The 20827-nt window shown below is 43.7% G+C and overlaps 1 protein-coding gene across 3 annotated transcripts in view; it reads right to left on the reverse strand.

The window, feature by feature from the left end:
• Positions 1-4026: 4026 nt before the first annotated feature.
• CAPN9 (calpain 9) overlaps positions 4027-20827 on the reverse strand; it is a 36564-nt gene continuing 19763 nt past the window's right edge. The window contains exons 17-21 of one of the 3 annotated variants that reach the window (XM_068153978.1): positions 19104-19172; positions 17659-17737; positions 16915-17031; positions 15843-15901; positions 14629-15049 (exon numbers count right to left, since the gene is read on the reverse strand). In XM_068153978.1, coding sequence (XP_068010079.1) covers positions 15023-15049; positions 15843-15901; positions 16915-17031; positions 17659-17737; positions 19104-19172 — 351 coding nt within the window. In that variant the 3' untranslated portion in view covers positions 14629-15022. Of the gene's footprint in view, positions 4160-14628; positions 15050-15842; positions 15902-16914; positions 17032-17658; positions 17738-19103; positions 19173-20827 lie in introns of those variants that run through there. The other 2 variants (XM_068153960.1, XM_068153968.1) reach the window with 2 other exon arrangements.

Here is a 20827-nt window from a genome sequence, read left to right on the forward strand (position 1 = left end):
GGGGGTTTGGTATTGATGGATGGATGGAGCAGGAACTGAGAGCTGTCAAGGTGGACATTAGTTCTCCCACTCCCAGCCCAGACTGCTCCAGCACCGGGCTTGTCCTTTTAAAGGAAGCTTTCTCCTCCTGGGCTGCCGGCTCACTCCCCAGGAGCTTGTTATTGCAGAAGCAGCTTAGTGAAAGGCCCTGTGCCAGGATGGCACACTCTCCCTTTGAGGCATGTAGCTGTCCATAGTGTGTGAGACAGGCACCAGAGCCTGTCTGCATCCCACTGCTGCGATCCTCCCGACCCTCAGTGCAGAACAACATTTCATCTTCAGCTAATCTGTGCTCCAATTTTCTGCCTTCTTGCCAGAGACCCAACCCCTGCAGCAAGCACCTCATGGGCAGGCCACAGGAAGGCTCCACCAGTTGCAGTGAACTCTCCTGAAACATTCAGTTTAAAACTCCCTGTGCCAACTTCTCACACATGCCTGGGAAATCAGGCACAGAAGTATTTGCAAAGCATGGCCACTGTAAGACCGCTGAATTTTTGTGGGCATTCCTTAAATGTGTCGTTTTGCTCTCTCTCAACTTTTTTTTTTCTTTCCTGCCCTAAAGGGTGTAAAGCCCTTAGATGTGCAGAGCCAGCCCTTGGCTGCTTTGCTGGCATCAGAAGGCAACATCAAGGGCCACAAGGTCACCAGCCTCCCACTGCCTTTTCTTCTCACTGGAGACCACCTCTTTTCTTACTTCAACATTGCTCCCTTAAGTCACAGGACTTTCACCAGTGTAGAGCTTGAATAGTAGATGAAAAAAATGGGTCATCATGGTAATATCATAGTAAGGAAAGTTACATGATAATAAACAACAGCAGCAGGAGTGGATTCTGAATCTGGTCTCACAGATTTTACCCAGCAGATAGGACCACAGTTTCATGGCATATTACAAATGACCTGAAAAAATTCCAAATCCTCCTCTCAACTCTACAGATTCAGTTAAAATCCATAAAAACGGGAGCACTGAGTCCTTCCTACTTCATTTGTGGTGAGTCTCCCAAGGCTCTGCTTTTGCTAGGCATGCCATTAGCATTTACTGTCAAGTTCACTGGGAGGCACTTCTGCTTTTAATTATATAGCCTTTATAATGCTTCCTCTGGCACTCTCTTAGTATGGAAAATATGAGCATAGGATGTAGACAGATAAAAAAGGCTATTCATTCTAGGAGGAACAATACTGGATCAGTATAGTTACAAATACATTGGCCTCCATGACCCACCCCAAACAGCTGACTTTCAGTATTTGGATAGGAATGTACCAAATATGATAAAAATGCCTTTATCTGAAGAAGCTAATTTTAGACACTATTTTTGGCCAGGCAGTAGAATTATTTAGGAAAGAAAATATTAAACTTGCAATTAAAAAAAGCATGTTTTTGTAGGATGCATTGCACCCAGTGTTTCAGAAGCAGTCTCTTTCTCTGTCCATCACAGGGAGACTCTGAAGCAGCTGCTCAGCCATGCTGCCACAGGGAGCCAGCAATGCTCATCCACCCAGTCCTCTCTGCAGCTTCTTCATAACATCACCTATAATATTATCATCCCACAGACCACAATGGACCAGAACTCTGGCTCTCTGGGTACTTCTAGGACATGCATCCCAGGCTGACCAGCAGCCAACCAAAACACAGGGGTTCCCACCAAGATGGGAGGCCTCTTCCAACACCTAGAATTCTATGATTGGACTATTCAGAACTGGCTTGATGGCTGTACCCAAAGGGTGGCTGTCAATGGGTAAATGTCCAAGTGGAGACCGTTGACAAGTAGAGTCCCTCAGGGATCAGTGCTGGCACCAGTCTTGATTAACATCTTTGTTGGTGTCATGGACAGTGGCACTGAGTGCACCCTCTGCAGGTTTGCTGTCACCACCAAGCTGTGTGGTGCAGCAGACACGCTGGAGGGAAGGGATAGGATACAGAGGGAGCTTGACAGGCTGGAGAGGTAGGCCCATGACAACCTCAGGAGGTTCAACAAGACCCAAGTGCAGGGTCCTGCACCTGGGTCTGGGCAATCCCAAGCACCAATATAGGCTGGGCAGTGACGGGCTTGAGAGCAGCCTTGAAGAAAGGGATGTGGGGGTGCTGGTAGGTGAGAAGCTCAACGTGAGCCACCAGTGTGCACTTGCAGCCCAGAAAGCCAATCACATCCTGAGCTGCATCAAGAGAAGCATAGCGAGGAGGTTGAGGGAGGTGATTCTCCCCCTCTACTCTGCTCTGGTAAGACCCCACCTGGAGTACTGCATCCAGTTCTGGAGCCTCTATTACAGGAAGGATCTGGACATGCTGGAAAGTGTCCAGAGAAGGTCCATGAGGATGATCAGAGGGCTGGAGCAATCCATTGAATTAGCAATGCTTATGTTCTGTGTTTGTTTCATTTTCTGCAATTCTCACTCCAGCCTAAAAATTGATCTTTGTGCTTTATGAGCATGTCCAGAGAAGGGCCATGAGGATGATTAGAGGGCTGGAGCACCTCTCCTATGAGGACAGACTGAAAGAGTTGGGGCTGTTCAGTCTGGAGAAGAGAATGCTCTGAGGAGACCTTGTTGTGGCCTTCCAGTATTTGAAGGGGGCCTACAAGAAAGATAGTGAGGGACTTTTTAGGGTGTCAGGTAATGATAGGACTAGGGGGAATGGCTCAAAACTAGAAATGGGTAGATTCAGATTGGATGTAAGGAAGAAGTTCTTCCCCATGAAGGTGGTGAGACACTAGGACAGGTTGCCGAGGGAGGTGGTGGAAGCCCCATCCCTGGCAGTTTCTAAGGCCAGGCTGGATGTGGCTCTGAGCAACCTGATCTAATGTGGAGTGTCCCTGCCCACGGCAGGGAGGTTGGAACTAGATGATCCTTGAGGTCCCTTCCAACCATGACAATTCTGTGATTCTATGGTTGCCAGAACCTCTGGTGTCTCGATCTCCGAACCAGCACCATACTGGCTCTACATCTTCAGGTACCCTGAAGAAACAAGAGTCAGACACTGACCAGTGGGGGAGCAGAGTAGGTTCCTGCCCACTAAAGGGGAAGCTCTGGGATTTCAGAGTTTACCACTACCTCAAGATGGAGCCGACGTATTTCACAGTGTAATCTGAAAGGAAAGAAAGGCATTAAGGCAGAATCCAGCTGCTCCAGCATCCATCACACAGGTGATGCTGCTCAATTCTCTGGTCTGCTTATGCAGCTGAGCTGCCTGTGCAGTGCTGAGTGACTGCAAACCAGCCTTGGTGAGGGCAGTGACTTTACTGAGAGAGATATATCTGAGCTGCCAGATTGACTCGAGAAGGGGGGCAAGATGTGCAAGTGCATTCACCACACATAGCATTGTAAACAGGGTAATTATAACCTAGTTAAAGAGAGAGGAAAAACAGAGCACATAAACAAGCTGTAACTGGAGAAGTGCACTGAAAGATTTTTAACTGATCCAGTGATCTGTTGTTTAAAAAAATATATAGGCTTCAAGTTACTTCTGTCAAGTTTAAAGTAATTATTGAGTTCAACAACCTCAGTTCTTGCAACCAGCTACCTGCAAAACGTGCTCAGGTCAAAAGGCTTTACCTTTTGATGATCCATTTTTGTGTAAGATGTGTTCTCTTCTTGTGACAGGCCATTACAGGAGACAGCAGGGCTCAGAAACAGCAGTAGTTGTTGTAGTGTTTATGGTCTGGAAGGGCACCAAGTGTCAACAGAATGCAAACAAACAGGTATGCATATTGTTTAATTCAAGAAATCAGGGCTTAGAATTGCTCATCTTTGATAACACAATCAAAACACTGAAAATCTGCCAGCGTTTTTCCTTTCAGCAAACCTCAGAGGGTTGAGGCCAGCTCCATCTGTCACTTTGTTTCTAGAGCAGATTGCGGAGCAGCCCCACTCTTTGCTGTCCCTTTCGGCAGCAGGGATGGTCTTTCACCCTTAAGGTCCTCCTCCTGCTCCAGTGCTGAGGGGGTAACCTGGGATAGGAGCCGCTGACAGCCAAGCTGCAGTGATCAGGGCATTGCTGCAGGCTATTTCTGCTCAAGTTTTTGCATGCAAATTTGGTGTGACCTCAGATCACTTGCTTCACTTCAAGATACCCTTACGGCTTGTCCTGCAGGGATGCTGGTCATGCGTGTGTACAGCACATAAGAACCTAAGGACAGAAATGTTGACATTTTTGTCAAGCTTTGAGGCCCAGCTAGATAAAGACCATGGGAGCCTATGCTTTTGTTTTGTTTTGTTTTGTTTTGTTTTGTTTTGTTTTGTTTTGTTTTGTTTTGTTTTTTTAAGAAATATCAAATGAAAATAGAAATAGAAAATGACTTTATTACAAAAGTGGCTGATAATAACTGTGGTAAAGACCGTGTGCTCATGCTTCTCATGGCCCATCTCAGCCTCGGTGAGACTAGAGATAGCAGTGTTTCCCTTCCCAAATTACTCCACCAAAGTGGATGACCCTTGCTCAGTTGACTGAGCAGTAGCCTAATGAATGAACTTGCAAATTTTGTTATTACAGGACATCATTTTGTTCCAGCATTGATGTTATTTCAAAGAGCTTTTATGTACTGAAATCCTTCAGATATTCTCTTGATAAGAGAAAGTACATCAACACTTCTGTTGTGAGACTGCCAGTGAAGACAGAAGCCTCTGATCCCAGTCTCAAATCCCAGTAACACCCATCTCAGGCAGAATGCTGGCACACAATTCAAAGACTCCTTTTAACCTCTTGAAAAGCCACAAAAAGCACCAGATGAAGTCACTTGGAAGCAACCTCATGGTGGGAAGTGCAAGAAATAAACCTTTTTAAGTAATTTGAGATGGTGACAAAGAAGTTGTGGACACTGCATGAAGGCACGGGTTAGTAAATGTCCACACAATTTGACACGCTTTATGCTGGGGCTGGCAAAGGGATGCTCCCACAGTACAAAATCATGGATGGCCAGCTTGCCATCAGCAGCCTGATTGCATTTCCCAAATGAAGGTGTCCAGCAGAGGTGGCACTCACTGGTATGCAATAAAAAGAAGTGTTTACTGGAGCAAACATGGAGAGACATGTATTTGAAACACATTAATGAACAGAAAAGGCCTTCTCAGTTGCCAAACACACCCAAAAAGGAGCTTTCTGTACCCCTTGAGTTGTTCAGGACAATCATATGTATTTGAAACAGCATCAATTCTATGCATTCCATGTATTCTATACAAGCAGGTCAGTTTTGCAGCTTTCCAGGTGATCTGCAGAGCAGATCCCCTAGGCTCTGGGGGCCACTGTCAGGCTCCAGGAGTTGCTCTGTTACAACAGCTGATCCAGCAGGGCCAGCTGGATCAGAGGAGGGTATTGTGCAGTGCCAAATGTAGCTGATGTCTAATTTTAGCCTCAGGAGCACTGAAAGCCCTCTATAGTTGCATCATACCTTGATAAACCATTTAAAGTGATGTGGCTTGGCCTAAAGCTGCCTTTCAATGGGAAAGGCTATGCTCTGATTTTTAGACATAACTTTAACTGAAGCTGAAGGTGTTTGTCTTCGGTATACAGTTATCCAGGGCTTCTGAGGTTTGCAGGGAAGTTAAGAGAGACATCAGGAAGAGGCAAAAATGCTTGTGATATTTTTGGTTTGCTGCCTAATGCAAATCTGACTGAGAATAAATCTACATCTGCAATGTATAAGCAGGATGAAAGATAGAAGCATGGAAATTAGCAGTAAATACCTTCAGGGTGCAGATCATCTTTCATATCTATGGATGGATATCAGCAACAGCTGGTTCCTTGTTTCAAGAAGACCAACAACATTGTGGAGGCTTCACCAATCTGCACAGCAAAAGGACTGTCTGGGAGAAAATGGCATTTTTCTGGGAGTTCTGCATTCACTACTTACTGCCTGATTGGCCCAGCCACTTAACCAATATTTAGAGTTCTAAAGACTGGCTTCCATTTAGGGGCAAAACAAGGGACTGAGCTTGGATAGTGCCTTTGGCATGAAGGGCTTTGCTGATAAGGAGCACCTACAATGGCTGGTTCCCTGCTCAGTGTGGACACCTTATGGCCACCACATCCAGGTTCCCCTCATGGGTACACACACCTATCTGTATTATTTCCTTCAGGGGTCCATGAAACCCCTGTGATTTTTTTGTTGGCTTTTCAAGCCCAACATCTTACTACTTAAATGGCAACATTGAATTTTCCCCTTGGGACAAAGGTAAGTCTGTGAGTATAGGCAATTGTGAAGAGCAGGCTTGGGACTCTGGTACCTTTTCCCAGCTAATTGTGAAACTGGATAATCTGTGCATGGAGAATCACATGTTGGCTGTCAGTACTTCTAGGGGACCAATTGCCTCATTACTTGGAGTTGTTATTGAAGCCTTGTACATAAGTTGTCTTATGTATGTAAAATTGCATGTATATGTAGAAAAAACCCAAACATTACATACTTTATATAAAATATATACACCTCAGTTTATCTAATATGCCTCTGAAGCAGTGGTTTTCCATGTCTCCTTCCCTTCTTTGTGCATCTAAGAGATGCCTAAGAGCAGAGTGACTACGGAGAGAAAAGTAATATCACGTAAATGTGCAACATTAGAAAGCTGATGTCAAGTCTCCAAAGGTCTTTAAACCTCTAATTCCCACTCCTGTGTTAGTTTGGCGTTAATGTTTTTCAAGAACTGGTTGTTAGTAATCAGACAAACTACTAAATTAACAGCCCTGGAGACTTAATGGCCTGAACACTTTCAATCATTTATTAGGGAAGGAAATCCCTGCCTGTAAATAAACCCGCTAAAGGGTTCTTTTATGTCAGGAGCAGCAACAGCACATCAAAGCATTCACAAGTCATGAGTTATGACCACTAAAATTAACAACAGGGTTTAGACTTCAAAAAATTATAAATTGGGGTTGGTCTTTATTTCTGTTCTGGCTTCTGAACCTTTAAGGCTTGCTCAAATGCCATTTTCTAGACAATCTCTGTATCACAGAAGTTAAACCTCCAGAAAAAAAGCTGGAACTGTTCACTTTCAGAGGCTTATGGAGAACATGAAATCCTGAGGCACTGACAGTGCAATAGTAAAGGCTGCCAGCAAGGAAGGTGCAGACTGAAATTTTGAGCAGCAGTGGAATAATTTCCACCCCACATGAGGCACAGAGCATACTTGAGTGAGCCCAAATCATGAGCTGTGTCTTTCCACTGTAACCAGGGCAGAAGTATCTTGTCTGGTGCTCTTGTGTTGTCTTAGGCCCCAGGTATTGCATGGCAATGGCACTTGCTGGAGAAATTTCCTGTGCTTTATGGAGGTGTCATGGGTGAAGTTGAACATTTGCTGCTGTTATTCACACCATGCTGCCATCATGCCAGCTTTCAAAAGGGAAGTGCTGGCTGGAGCAAAGTATCATGGGGCTTGAAGTTCAGATTGTAACATGAGAGGTTTCCTGCTCTGGTTGCTGCTTTTGGGTTCTGGGTTTTGCATGTTAGCTCTCTTCTGCTGAGATGGCAGCAGGAGAGGGAGAGATGGAGGGAGTAGCTCCCTGTCTGGGGATTTTTAGCTCACTTACTTCTGCTTGCTGCTGCTTTTCTGCTATGCATTTTCTGCACATAGGCCAAGGTAACTGTGCATTGTATTATTATTATCTCATTTATTCAGTAAACTTTTATCTCAACTCTTTATCTCAACCCAGAGGTTTTTTGTGTGTTACCTTTCCCTCACTTCTGTGTTGTAGGGGAAAGGCTGTGTTAAACTAACACAGGAAGGAAATCAGGATAGGGCTACATTTACCTTATACAGGCATATTTTTCCTGTGCTTCAGATATTGTAACTACATCCCTGGATACGCCCACAGAAGAGGGCTCCAGCCACTGCCTACCTAACCCCTCACAACATCCTCCTCAGAGCATTGGGGGGAGCAACATTGCTGCAATCCTGTCAGCAAAGCCATTCTATGTACACTGCTCTTCAAATGGTCTTTGACACAGTGAGAGTGTTTTTCACTCCTAAAAGGACATCTGTTTTAAGGCAACACAGATGTTGGACAGCTGCCCTCTAGGGTATGGCTGGAAGAGTATGAGGCCAGCTTGGATACAAAATTTTATACACAACAGGGAAAGTTTCTTTCCCATACTGCCCATAGGTGTGCAACTAATCAGGTTAAGTGGTTTTACTGGATGTCTTTACTTTATAGACTAAAATAATGAAGTATCACATCCCCAGAAACTGCACACAGATGGTCTTCTTTTCCCAGAAGGACTTGCCCCATCCATCATAAATCAATGTCAAGGGCTCTGTGGGACCCTCAGACTTCTGACAAACAGGTTTCTTCTCCTCAGGTGCTTCAAGGTGGGGACAGAGCCTTTGCTTCTGGTTCCTGGGGTTTAAATCTGTGACCATTGCGACTGTTTGTGATTTGCAGTTTAGTCTCACTGGCAGAAGGAAGCAACACAAAGTGGATTGCCACCCAGTTAAGCTACACTTGCAAAGAAATGTTTGCAGACTGCAATGTGAGCTTCTGAAGGAGCCACAACTCCCTGCCTCCTTGCAGGCTTATCGTGTCACAGTCAGCCCAGTGCTCATTTTCTTTTCCTCATGGTTATGCAAACTGTGCTGTCACTCTTCTTCAGCTGGCTAGCCAGCCACACACCTGTTTTCAATCAAAATTTTTCTACTGTAGCTCTTGCTGGCTTAAAAAGTTGCTTTGACAAGCTTGAAATTTCCTGCCTCAAGAAGGAGTAACATCTCTCTGAAAGAGCACTGTGGGTTCTGTTGGACAGGCACTACCCATGAACTGCAGAGAAAGTTGGACTTATTAAAAGGATGAGAAACTGAAACAGTCCTCATGGTGCCAGTACTAAAGATGTCCCAGAGCTCTTGGCTCCAGCTTGCCTCACTGCCACTGTGGCATTTTTTAAAGACACTTCTCAATCTCTCTTTCTTATGCTCAAATATTTGTTTACCCCAGTTCAGGAAAATACAGTATATATGACCCTGTGAGGAGTAAAGTCAGCTGAGCCTGGGGAAGAAAGCTGAGCTGAGGCTGCAGCTGATTGCAAACTTATTTAATTCCCTTTCCTCAGTAACATGAACAAACTCTCCCTGAAATTGGAGAAATATTTATGCATGTTTTCACACTGGAAAAGGAATCTGTGAGGATGGCAGTTCCTGTACTTGAGTTCTGTTTCCACTCTCCTTGACCTGTATCCTGCTAAAACTTTCAGTAATCTATCTATTGTGTAAATACATAAACCAGCCATCAACATATGAACATATGGTGACAAGGACTGAGAGCTACCTTATTAATTGCTGACCCCATTTCTATTTCAGTCACTTGGCATGTCCTCTAGGAAATGAACGGGATTGATCATAATAAATCCATTCTCTGTGGCACCAGATGATCTCTTTTCAAGATGAAGCAGATGCTGAGATGCCCATCCTGGCAGCCTACTTCTGGATGACCAAGGGGGTTGTATTACAATGGAGTTGAATCCCTGAAGACTTCTGTTTGTTCCCTCTTGTATAGCAAATGGTTTTACACAGTATTGTGTCCTAAAATGCCCTACTGTGGCATGGCACATCTCACTTTTGCATGGTACATGGAAATGTTGCATCATTTTAAAGGTTCCACAGGTTAACTCCTGGATAGTGGGCATTTTCTGATTTGGGCACAAAACTGAAGCAGAAAGGCTGAGAAGACTTGAGAAAGGTAAATATTATTTTAATTGCTCCAGGGTTTTGACCTCAGGTCTTCTCTTTCTGCTCTAACCACTAGAATATCAGACACTGTGATGTGGCTCAGCTGACTGTGCTGAAGCTACTCTGCTTTCCACTGAAACAAGGTAGTCCTTTGAGAGGTCAGGAATGGTGGAGGGAGTGTTTCAGTATTTAAAAGTATGATTTGCTTGTCCTGCTGGTCAGACAGGGAGAACTCTGCCACAGAACACTGAACTGTACACAGCAGCAGAAATTCCATCCCAGCAGTTGTGTGCTCTGAGTCTCAGGCTGGAGACCTGAACACAGCTTTGCTCTCTGGCCCCAGCAGTGCTTAATGATGCCCTGCACAGGAGTAGATGCAGCTATGGAGGTTGGAAGGGACAGGTTTGTGGTCTCAGCCTTCCACAAGAAGGTGTGGGCTGCCACTGTCCCGAGCAGAGAGGGCAGCGCAGCTTGGTCTTGCACATGTGATCATCTTCGCTTGGGTTCTGAGACAGATGCTGGCACCACGCCACAAAACTGTGTGTGTCTGAGCAAGGAGGGGAGAGGAAGACACTGGTCTGAAGCAAGGAGCAGCACAGACATTTTCCCTTGGGGCAGTTTGTTTTCACTGTATTTGTGTCCCTGGGACCCAGCTGCTTAGCAACTGGATAAAATTGTCACAAAATGCTGGCAGTGCCTTCCTTACCAGGGCAGGGCAAGGACAGGGCAGTGACTCTGGGGGACCTGTCTGCCAAGTGAGGTGGCCATGTAACACTCATGAGGGGACCCCTGTCCCTGTACTTGCAGTGGGCTGCCCCAAAGGTGTGAGGGAGTTTGGTGCACACACATGGCAAATGCTGCCCCTCAGGCAAGAATTGCTTGCAGTTCCCCCTCCACCCCACCGACAGCTGTCTGCAGACCAGGTGGCACCCAGGGTCAGATGAAACACAACACTCTTGGTCGTGATACCGATGCTTTGTTGGACAGTGGATAAATGCTTTTTTTGTCTCTGAAAGGCCAGGGGGAAAAGTATTTTAGAACTATTCTTGTGAAGTACCTAAAATTTGTCTGAAAATGAAAATATTCACAATTCCTTACTGCATTTAGTGGAGATGGGTTTGACTACACCATCTTACTTTGGCTCAGGGCATTTTAAATAAAACCAAAGGGGAAAGAAAATACAATGAAGAGTTATGACTTTATATTATTTGGGCCAGAAGAAGAACAGGCACGCAACTAGCAACTGCTGCTGTCTTTGCCCTGTTTGATTCCTCTGCCTCTGCATACAATACTCAAAGAGATATCCAGGCTATCCAGGAGGCCAAACCCTTTTCAGTGGAGCTGACTTCCCTTGAAGGGCCTTGCAAAGGGCAAGAGATGAAAATTAATTAGAGTTTTTAGGAGGCCAGTTTATAGCACACTTGCCCTTATAAGTGGCTGACGTGCAAAAGAGAGTTGCTGGCAATTGCTGACAGCTTGTGTGTTTACCTCAATCAGCACGTATTTGTAATTAATTTACAGAATGTTGACGTTCCAGCCTTACTGGGAACATCACAAATTGCCCCCAGCATTCTGAAGTGCTTCCAAAACATACACTGCCACAAGTCAAAAAGCACAAGGACTCAAGTATTTCAGGGAGGAGGCGGGAGAATAGTGGAGGGATGATGCAGTTGAAATTACAATTATTTAGATAACTCAGTATCTAGTCACAAATATTTAATGTTCATGACTAGAAGCAATCTCAACTATTATAATTGCAGTGAACCACCATATCACTTCTAGTATCTCTCCTGCCTGATTCCACAGCACCACAATATGGAAGCTTTGCCATCAGCAGAACAGCTAGACTTCACTTTTCTTCTTTCCCCCTTCTTTCACTCCCAAAATGCCTCATGCATCCTCTGAGCTGACACATGAGTTTGGGGGGGAGAGGGGGCAGAAAACCCCTTGGGGTCTATGAAAAGAAAATAAAAAAGAGTCCACTACTGCTGCTGAAGAGTCAGTATTGCTGAGCCACTTCCTGAAGAAGCATGTGATATTTTGGCCGCACTTGTATCCAAAGTGTTTATTGACTGTTTCTGTCTCTGCACAGAGAAACGTCAGGATGCAATGCCACTATTTTTCAGTTTCTTAAACATTTTTATGGCAGTTCTTCATAGCTTTTTTCCACTAACTATGTCACTTCTGGCCTCAGCAATATGTTGGGCAGGAAACTTCCTTCAAGACAGGAAAATGACGTTGCCAAACCTGCCATTATGGTGGTTAGGGTGATGGAGGTGGCTGAGTTCTGGACAAACTCCAAATTAATTTAGTCTCAAAAAGCCTTGTGTTGTTCCTTCAGGCTCAGAAACATTCCATATGTCTGAGCACTGCCCAGCATCTTGGGGAGCTGGGACTACTGAGAGGGCACAGAATAGCAGAGAAAGAGATGACCATCACCCAGGCAGCAGCCAGCACATGCTAGCATCTGGGCAGAGGCTAGAATAGCAAGTTTTAGAGAGAGATTTTTGGTTCAGTGAGGGAATGGGAGAGCATGCTCATATTGCAACCCTGTAGCTAAGTGATTTTGATATTTTTCCCCAGTGATATAATTATGAAAAATTACTCTCACATTCACCAGTAATGTTGCTAATGCTAGCAGACAAGCAGGTCTCCCAGTATGAGACAGTTCTTGATAACAAGGTCTGTGTGTACCACATGAGAGGATGTACCACTGATGCAGCCTTCAGTGCATTGTAAAGTGGTTTGCCATATCTCCTGTAATGGTATAACACCAAATATATCTACAGCTCATGTCAAAGAAGGTAGCAAGGTCTAGCTTTAAAACCAAGACGCTTGATTAAAAGAAAAGAAGCCCAAATACCCATGTCTGGGCACTGAGTTACCCTCCTCTTCAAAGATGAGGCAGGTCCATTGCTGAGAAGGACTGTCATACTCAGATGGGGTTCTGAAGCCAAATGTCTTTTCATGACCACTCAGTCACTCACACAAGCAGTTACAATAGCAGGCCCCTGTGGTGGTTTAGGCTGGGTGCTGGCCCGGATGCCACTGCATAGACCACACATGGGAGGTCCCAAGGGGTGGGCCCAGCCCAGGGGGTGGTCACAGGAGACCAGGTATTTCAATCCCATAATACCCTGCTCCCCTATAAAATGTCTATGCGGGGTCTTCACTTTCTGTTTCGTCCCCAGCTGCAGCCTAGGTAAAATGGCATGAGCTGCCTCCCTTGGGCCTGCCCAGGCCCAAGGCTGGGTTGGGGGGGTAAGGAAAGAGCCCTGGGGGGGTTTGGGTGTACCCCCCAGGTGGGGATGGGATGTTCTTGGGCATGTTCTGGGATCTCTCTTTTTGTCACAGTGCTTGTGGTTCTCTGTAAAGCTTTCATTGTTGTTTGTTTCTAAATTGTTTTTCTATTTAAACTTTCCATCACTTTTGCAATCCCTTTGTCTGAGTCGTTGTTCCTGCCCGTGGTGGGGAGGGGGTTTGCCCCAACCCATTACAGCCCTGAATCCCCTCCCACCTTACCAAGGATTATATAATCTTCACATGCACTTTCTTCTGAAGTTTCTTTGCTTTTTGTAAGGGGGACCTTAATCCAATACAGGAAAAAATTGTCTAATGCATAGGACAATAGGGAGGAGCTGTTGTTCTTCACCTTGATTATAGCAAAGATTTCAGCACAGGCACCCATAGTATCCTAATAGCCAAAGTGATGAGATATGTGCTGCAGCAGACTTTGGGTGGCCATGGACTGGCCTGTTTGCTATGTGCATCCTATTTTGTGTGTGCTTAGCCTCCACCTACACACACTTTTGTGGTTATTGGTGTTGTGTAAACCCTAAAATTGGATGAGGATTTGGATCTCCATAACCAGCTGGCTGGCCAGGAAAGAGGTTTGATTCGTAAAGGACTCAGATGCTCACATATTCCTTGTGATACAGTCAGCAGGCAGTTGCTCTGAGTGGACAGGAAACACCTCAGTGTGGTTTTTTATTAAATGGATGAATTTTCTTTTGCATTCAGGGGAGATATTTTATATGTGTCCTATTGCTCCCACCTCAATATTTATTGTTTTCTTGATTCTGCCAAGACATTCCCAGCACTGTGCAAAGGAACAGAAAGCCTCTCTGGAAATGTCAGACATTGATACATCTCTTCTCTGTAGCTGAATGAATGAATACAAGTTCACAAATTGCTTGCCCAATGACCAAACTAAGGATCTGAGATTTTGATTGTTGTTTGTTTGTTTGTTTAAGTATGTGACCAAATCTTTTTATGACAGTCTAGATTTTAATCCAAACTTTCACAAATTTAGGCAGCTGCCTCCATTTCTGTCTAAAGGATGTACAATAAACACATCTGAAAATCAACACACCTCATGGGGCTGGCTACTTTGGTTAGTTGAATGATACAACCATTAGTTTTTGCTCAGCTTCAGTTAGCTTCAGAATATTTTCTGCATAGTTACAAGACTATAATTGATGGGAAAAAAAGAAAGTGGGTATTTTAAACATGATGATCCCTATGTATTTCCATTGTTTGAACTTCACCTTTACTGCAGCTTGATTTTCCTTCCAGAATCACTCACCAGGTCTAAGGCTAGGAAAAACAAACCAAAACAACAAAGAAACAAAACTGGCTGTGTAAGCAATCCTGAACAGTAGGGAATACAAGGCTATTCTAGGACCATCTGTTTCACTGCAAGAAGGGTTTTAGAAAACAAATCCAGACAGTTGATTCATTATAAGATAGACATAAGTTATGAAGATAATCATGGAAACAAATCCTCTGAAGACCTCTTAAGTCCCTGTCTATCTTATAATGAATCAACTGTCTGCATATATTCTGTAGCTTTCCTTTGTTCGCAATTCACCAGACTGCAGTCCATGTAGCTGTGACAGGGCGCTTGTTGTGTAGCCACACATCATGCCAGGAAATGAATTCCAAACTGAGTGAAGTGTTAACAACTTTGTATTTTCAAAGCACCGTACAGTAATCGGTAGTGAAGCAGCAATAAAGACTTTCAATCACTGTAGTCTGTACTGTGCTGAAACTAAATACAATCCTATCTGATCAAAACCTGTGGTCACTCAGGGACATCAGTTTCAGTTCACTTGAGAGGCATGTGTGCCTTGCCTCTCAGAGCAGCAAATCCAGTATAAAAGTTCACCAAAAATAAAACCAAAATGTGATCTGGCTGTTGAACCTGTCAACAGGGCTGGGGACCAGAAAGGGTGAAAGCATGCATATTCCTCTCTCAAAGTTTGCATGGAAAGAGCATGCCTGCTGTTGGGGCAGAAGTCTCAGCAACATCACGACAAATTCACAGCACCCAAGTCAGCCTTCTTCAGATGTTCATTGCCAGGTTGATAAACTAATATTGGAAGAAAAATCAACTTTAAAATAAATTATTTCAAGCCCATCTCTCTCCTCCTTGCTTCCCCAAATGAAAGAGAGAGGTTCAAAAGCAGTGCCTTGCTCTGAATTGACCCGACACAGGGAAGATGACCGGTGTTTACTAGGCTGTCACTCAGGACAGATCTCAGTCAGAATTTACTGAGGGAAGGAGACAGAGCTCTCCAAGCACTAGATGCTGATAATGGCAAGGATTTTGTTTGTATCCCAGCAGTCCACACGGACTCCCACATTTTTTGTGCCAGGGAATTAATTCTGCCTTGCCTCAGGAAGCTTTGGGTTAGTGTAAAATGGGAGACAACCCACATATGCAAAAGAGAGACAAAGAGAGCACAAGAAAACAAGAAGCTTCTGCTGAGCAGTGTGAGAAGCAGATGGTGGACATGAACAGTAGAGGCTGATCTGAACTCCTGAGGGATTCAGAAAGAGTGAAAGACCCCTCCTGTCCCCATCTGCCACTTCCCCTTTCTCCCATTGAAAGTTGGCACCCAAGGAAGAAAAAAAAACAGAGAATGTAGAAAGGGGGGTGAGAAGCTACATGCTACAGGTCGAGGAAGGAGAGAAATAGCACAAAGGAGATGTAAGCAGATCATGTGCTGTAAAATCCCAGCCCTACAGTAGATGCCTGCTGCACTCTCATGGACATAGATGTCATCTGAAGTGTCATGTAGAAAGGCATCAGTTCTTACCAGAAGACAAAGCTCTAGAGAAACACTACAATTTTGTCAGTGTTTATGAAGCTGTGCTCATACCTCGCCTATATTCAGGTTAATGAACTCATTGTTTTTCACACTCAGTGCTTGGAATACTCCTGAAATTAAAAACAGGACACCAATGCTATAAATACATCTCATTCATATTCATACATGAGCTCCCCATCCCACAATGATGGGTGGTCATGCCAAGGAGAGGGAGGTCTGGCACAGAGGCAGCTTGCTTAGGATTGTTTAGTGGTGGTAGCTGCTCTGACAAAACAAAGCCTTTGCAAGAGAAAATATCTTGCTGTCTAAGCTTTTGTGCAAGTCTTACTTCAGGACTTGAATGGAAGAGTGCAAACATTTTGCATTTCTTGATGTATCTTATCTAACTTTTCACTCTCAGTAGTTTAATATTTCTATTGCCACAGACCAAAGTAAAGTGAAAACCAAAACAAAAAATAAACCAAACCAAAACAGAAGAACAACCCCCAAAACCCAAACCTTATCAAAGCAAGCAAGCAAGCAAGCAACCAAATCAGTCAAGAAAGTTGATTTTGCTCCTCATGAAGTTGCATTTGATTTGAATTTGGAGCCACACAAATGATCACTCTGGCATGGATGCAGCTGTTCTAGCTCTGCTGCTGCTGCTCTGAAACACAACTAACCCCAAAAACAAATTAACTGTGACATAGGGTGCCTTGATGTACAGGGAATCATATCTTCAGCCAGAAGTGGACAAGTTCTGCAAAAGGTACAGGAGATACCTGCCCAAGCATGAGGCATAAGCAATATTCATACTTTGAACTTCTGTGATCCCAAATTAAACTCATGAGTGAGACACAAGAAAGGCTATACCATGGACTTGGCAAGCATTATTCATGTCTTTTACACTGCTGCAGAGTTTATGAAGCAGGCTCCATTCACATGGATAACCTTTCCATGAGCTTTATAGGAGCTTTCATTTTATAGGAGAAAAGCCATCCTACACACAAATGCTACACACAGCTCTTTTCTGTTAGCTGTCTACAGACTTGACTCAGACACTGTGCAAGATGACCTATGACAGTTGAAAGAAGAATATTAATTTTTTTAAGGGGAAGAAATTCCAGAGGAAGGAGATACTCACGACTTGCATTCTCTAAGCGAATCAAGCAGTTCAGAAAATCATCATATTCAATCTGGAACTGCTCATCAGAGTATCGGAGCACAATCAGTTGCAGCAGGTAATTGTTGAGTTGGTATCCTTTTCAAAGACACGTGTGCAAAGGAATAGTGAGCAACCTTGTAGGCCAGTGGAGAAAATTCAGATCTCTACTAACTAATCCTGCAAAGCAGTTAAACCTGTGGCATGTATCCATCTAGAAAGCAATCTGACCACAAAGTTCTATAATGTTGCAATGACTAATGAGCCTGAACAGGAAATTTTGCAGTCACTGCCATTCTACTCCATGCACTTTTTGATGTATGAGGGACCATTATGTCTCCTTGAAATCTGGAGGGATTTCTGCAAAACTAGATGCTTTAATAAAAATAATTTGTGATGAAAAACAAATGCACTGACAGCTTATGCATGGTTCATCCAACTCTTGAGTGGAGATAGACTCTGAAGTGGTTTGTTCCAGGGTCTAATGCTGCACATGTGCAGCTCTGTTGAGTTTAACAGAGCTCAATACAGATGTAAAGATTGCTGTGACTGATTGCCATGCAGTGTTGGGGCACCTGAGACAAAATCAGTCTACTCAATGTCCACCCCAGGTCCACCCTGGGATTTAGACCTCCCCTCTGTTAAGGGGCACCTGGCCTGCAGCCCTCTTCACCGACAGTCATCTGTCCAATAGATTTCCCAGGTAAAATGCAGTGCTTGTCTTACCTGCAGCTTTAAGAGCACTGCGAAGCTCATAGGAAGACATGGAGCCAGATTTATCAAAGTCAAACTGAAGAAAGATATTCTGTTATGAAAGGAGAGTGGAAAGTTCCGTATTTGCACATGAGATGGAGCACAGATATGGCATAGAAAGGCAAGGCATTTGTCTCTGACTGTGTAACATAGCATTTAAGAAAGCTGACAAGACTTGTGTTCTAGACCTGGTCTGATTTTGTAACTGAGCAGGAAATCTGGGTCTCATCTTTCTTTGTCATATGAGTAGATTGTTGTGAAACTTAAACAAGTACTGCCAAACCCAAGCAATGAAAAATAATGAGTTGCCCTTCATAAAAAAATTCTTTTTTTTGGAAAAGTGATTTTATCTGGGAAGGATGTATTGTTCTTTGTCTTTTAACTCTTAACTGACACATTGTCTTAACCTCTTCTTATGGTTTTCTCTGTAATTCTGAACACCAGAGGCAAATTGTTTAACATAAAGTTAAGATTACTCATTTTCCTCTAGGTATAAAACATCTCAATAGCCACATTCATGGTACAGCCAAAAGAACTGGTACAAATGGTTTAAATTTTGAATTAAATGTTAAATTAAATTCCATCCTTGTAATGAGATGTCAAACATGATTCTTCCTTGGAACATAAGATATTTAGAGCTGTATTACATTCAGCTTAAAATTTTCCAGCAAATATATGTACAAATCTTCCTACAGGATATAGGGGTTTCTCAAGGACCCTTGTTAAAACATAATGCATCCTTTGTTAAAAGAGATGTAGCATTAATACCCGGAAAAAGATGTTGCCATTTCTGATGGACTAGACAAGAAGTGGAGACAGCATATTTTGGATGCTTGTGTGAAGTATGAATTCAGAAGAAGCTACTAAGGATCACAAGGAAACAATTAGGATGTCTTTAGTTGAATATTCAGCCTGTGGCCTGATTCTGCAACCTTGCTTTTTCTTACTGCCACATAGAGTGGCAGAGAAATGGGTTTAAAATGACAATCAACGCTTTCCCAGACTTGACTCCTGAGAGATCAATAACAGACATGCAGTGACCTGATAAAAGATTGTTTCCTACTAGTCATGAATCATCACCTTCTTGTTCTGTACAACAACAGTGATGGAAACTCCTTAAGTTTCATTTTGATTGGCTTACTTACTAGTCCCCGTTGCAATCTTTATCCAAACATGGTTGATTCTCTTACAAAAATCTCTGTTATTTCCAGAAAACTATTATGGTTTAACATCATGGAAAGCTAAGAATGTCTTTGACTATCCAAAACAAATCCCTATAGTTTTAAAACATTTTTCTGCATTAAATTTTGTGGCTTGTAAACACTCTTGTCTCCATTTTTGTCTCTGTGTACATAACAAACTATGCAGGAGCTAGCTAATGAAATGGGGTAACAAACATAATGAATAATGTCACTTACTATCCATTTCTTCAGTTTTTCCCAGAAAACTTTGAATTCACTAAATTCCAGTTTCCCATTGCCATTAGTCTGATAATATGAATTAAGGAAAAGGGTTTGTCACATGATGGTCCCAATTCAGTCTGTATTTATCAGTAGAAAATGTTATGTTGCCTGGCAAGCCTGTGGTGTCACTGAAACTGAACCCGGGATTTCTCACGAGGTGCATCTCCAGCAGTTACAGTCATGGCTGTGACTGTGATACTTGGGCAACCTTGTGTGGTATAAAACCACAGCTGAGCAATGCAGGCTCCATGGGAGAGAGAAAGACAGTTTGTTCTAAGGCAAGAACAGCTTTAAATGTAAATGGAATATAAATTATTCAGAGACTTAAATTACCTGATTAAAACAAATTGCTACTGTACTCAAAGGAGTTAGTCGAGCAGCGTACTATTCAGTATTTTATCTGGAGACCAGGCTCTGTTGTAATAGCTCAGTCAAAACCTACTGTGAGATGGGGTGAAGCTGGCAACATCTGGTCCTTATGGTCTGAAAAAAATGTCCGTATAGCAGTTCTGAGAGGCAGTGATTAGATCTGCCTGGCTTTCCTTTATTTTACTTAGTTACTGATGTTGCTCAAGCACAGCTTGCTCACAGGATGGGGCACTTGCTCTGAACTGCTAAATAAAAAAAATGACCTCATTCTCCTTCTCCTTTCCATCTAACTTGTCAGGACAAAGCCTTCACTCAGGCATACACTGGTTCAGCAAACATTTAAAAAGGTCAAAACGTGACAAGTAGGGTCTAGTTAATGTCTGCCATTATATAGCACCTACACTGGTACCCACAGATCCTAAGGACATTATTGCTCCTGTAGAAAGGCTCTTTACCCTGCTGCGTTCTTCTTAGAGTCACGTGAAGTCTGTGGAGGTCATGTATCTGGACTTAAGGAAAGCGTTCAAAGTGGTTGGACAAACTGGCTACCCATGATCTGGACAGGCATACACTCTTTGCTGGGTCAAAAACTGTCTGGGTGGCCGGGTCAAAAGAGTGGTGGAGAGCAGGGTTAGATGCAGTTGGAAGCCAGTTACAAGTAGTGGTCTCCAGGACTCAGTATTGGGGCCAATTCTATTTAACATCTTTACTGGTGACATTGACAAGGAGATGGAGTACGCCCTCAGTAAGTTTGCAGCTATCACCAAGCTGTGTGGGAGAGTTGATCTGTTGGAGGTGAGGATGGTTCTGCAGAGGGATCTGGACAGTCTGGATTTATGAGATGAAACCAACTGTATGACATTAAACAAAGCCACATGCCAGGTCCGGGCTCACAATGTGATGCAACACTACAGGCTTGGGGAAGAGTATCTGGAAGATTGCCTGACAGAGAAGGAACTGAACATGAGCCAGCAATATGCTCAGGTGGTCAAGAAGGCCAACAGCATCCTGGCTTGTGTCAGAAATAATGTAACGAGCAGGACCAGGGATTTGTGTGCCTGTATGCAGAGCTGTTGAAGCCATACCTTACCTTGAATCCTGTGTTCAGCTTTGGGTCCCTCACTACAAGAAGGACTTTGAGGTGCTGAAGTGTGTCCATAAAAGGGCAATGAGGCTGGCGAGAGGTCTTGAATACAAGTCCTTTGAGGAGTGTCTGAGAGAACTGGGGTTGTCTAGTTTGGGGAAAAGGAGGTTGAGGTGAGACTTCATTGTTCTCTACAACTCATTGTTCTGCCTCCTCTGGAAAGAGG

This window comes from Melanerpes formicivorus, unplaced genomic scaffold, assembly GCF_026170545.1.
Source record: "Melanerpes formicivorus ecotype bairdi unplaced genomic scaffold, bMelFor1.0.p_v2 SCAF_2, whole genome shotgun sequence".
In the NCBI taxonomy this organism is placed as follows: domain Eukaryota; kingdom Metazoa; phylum Chordata; class Aves; order Piciformes; family Picidae; genus Melanerpes; species Melanerpes formicivorus.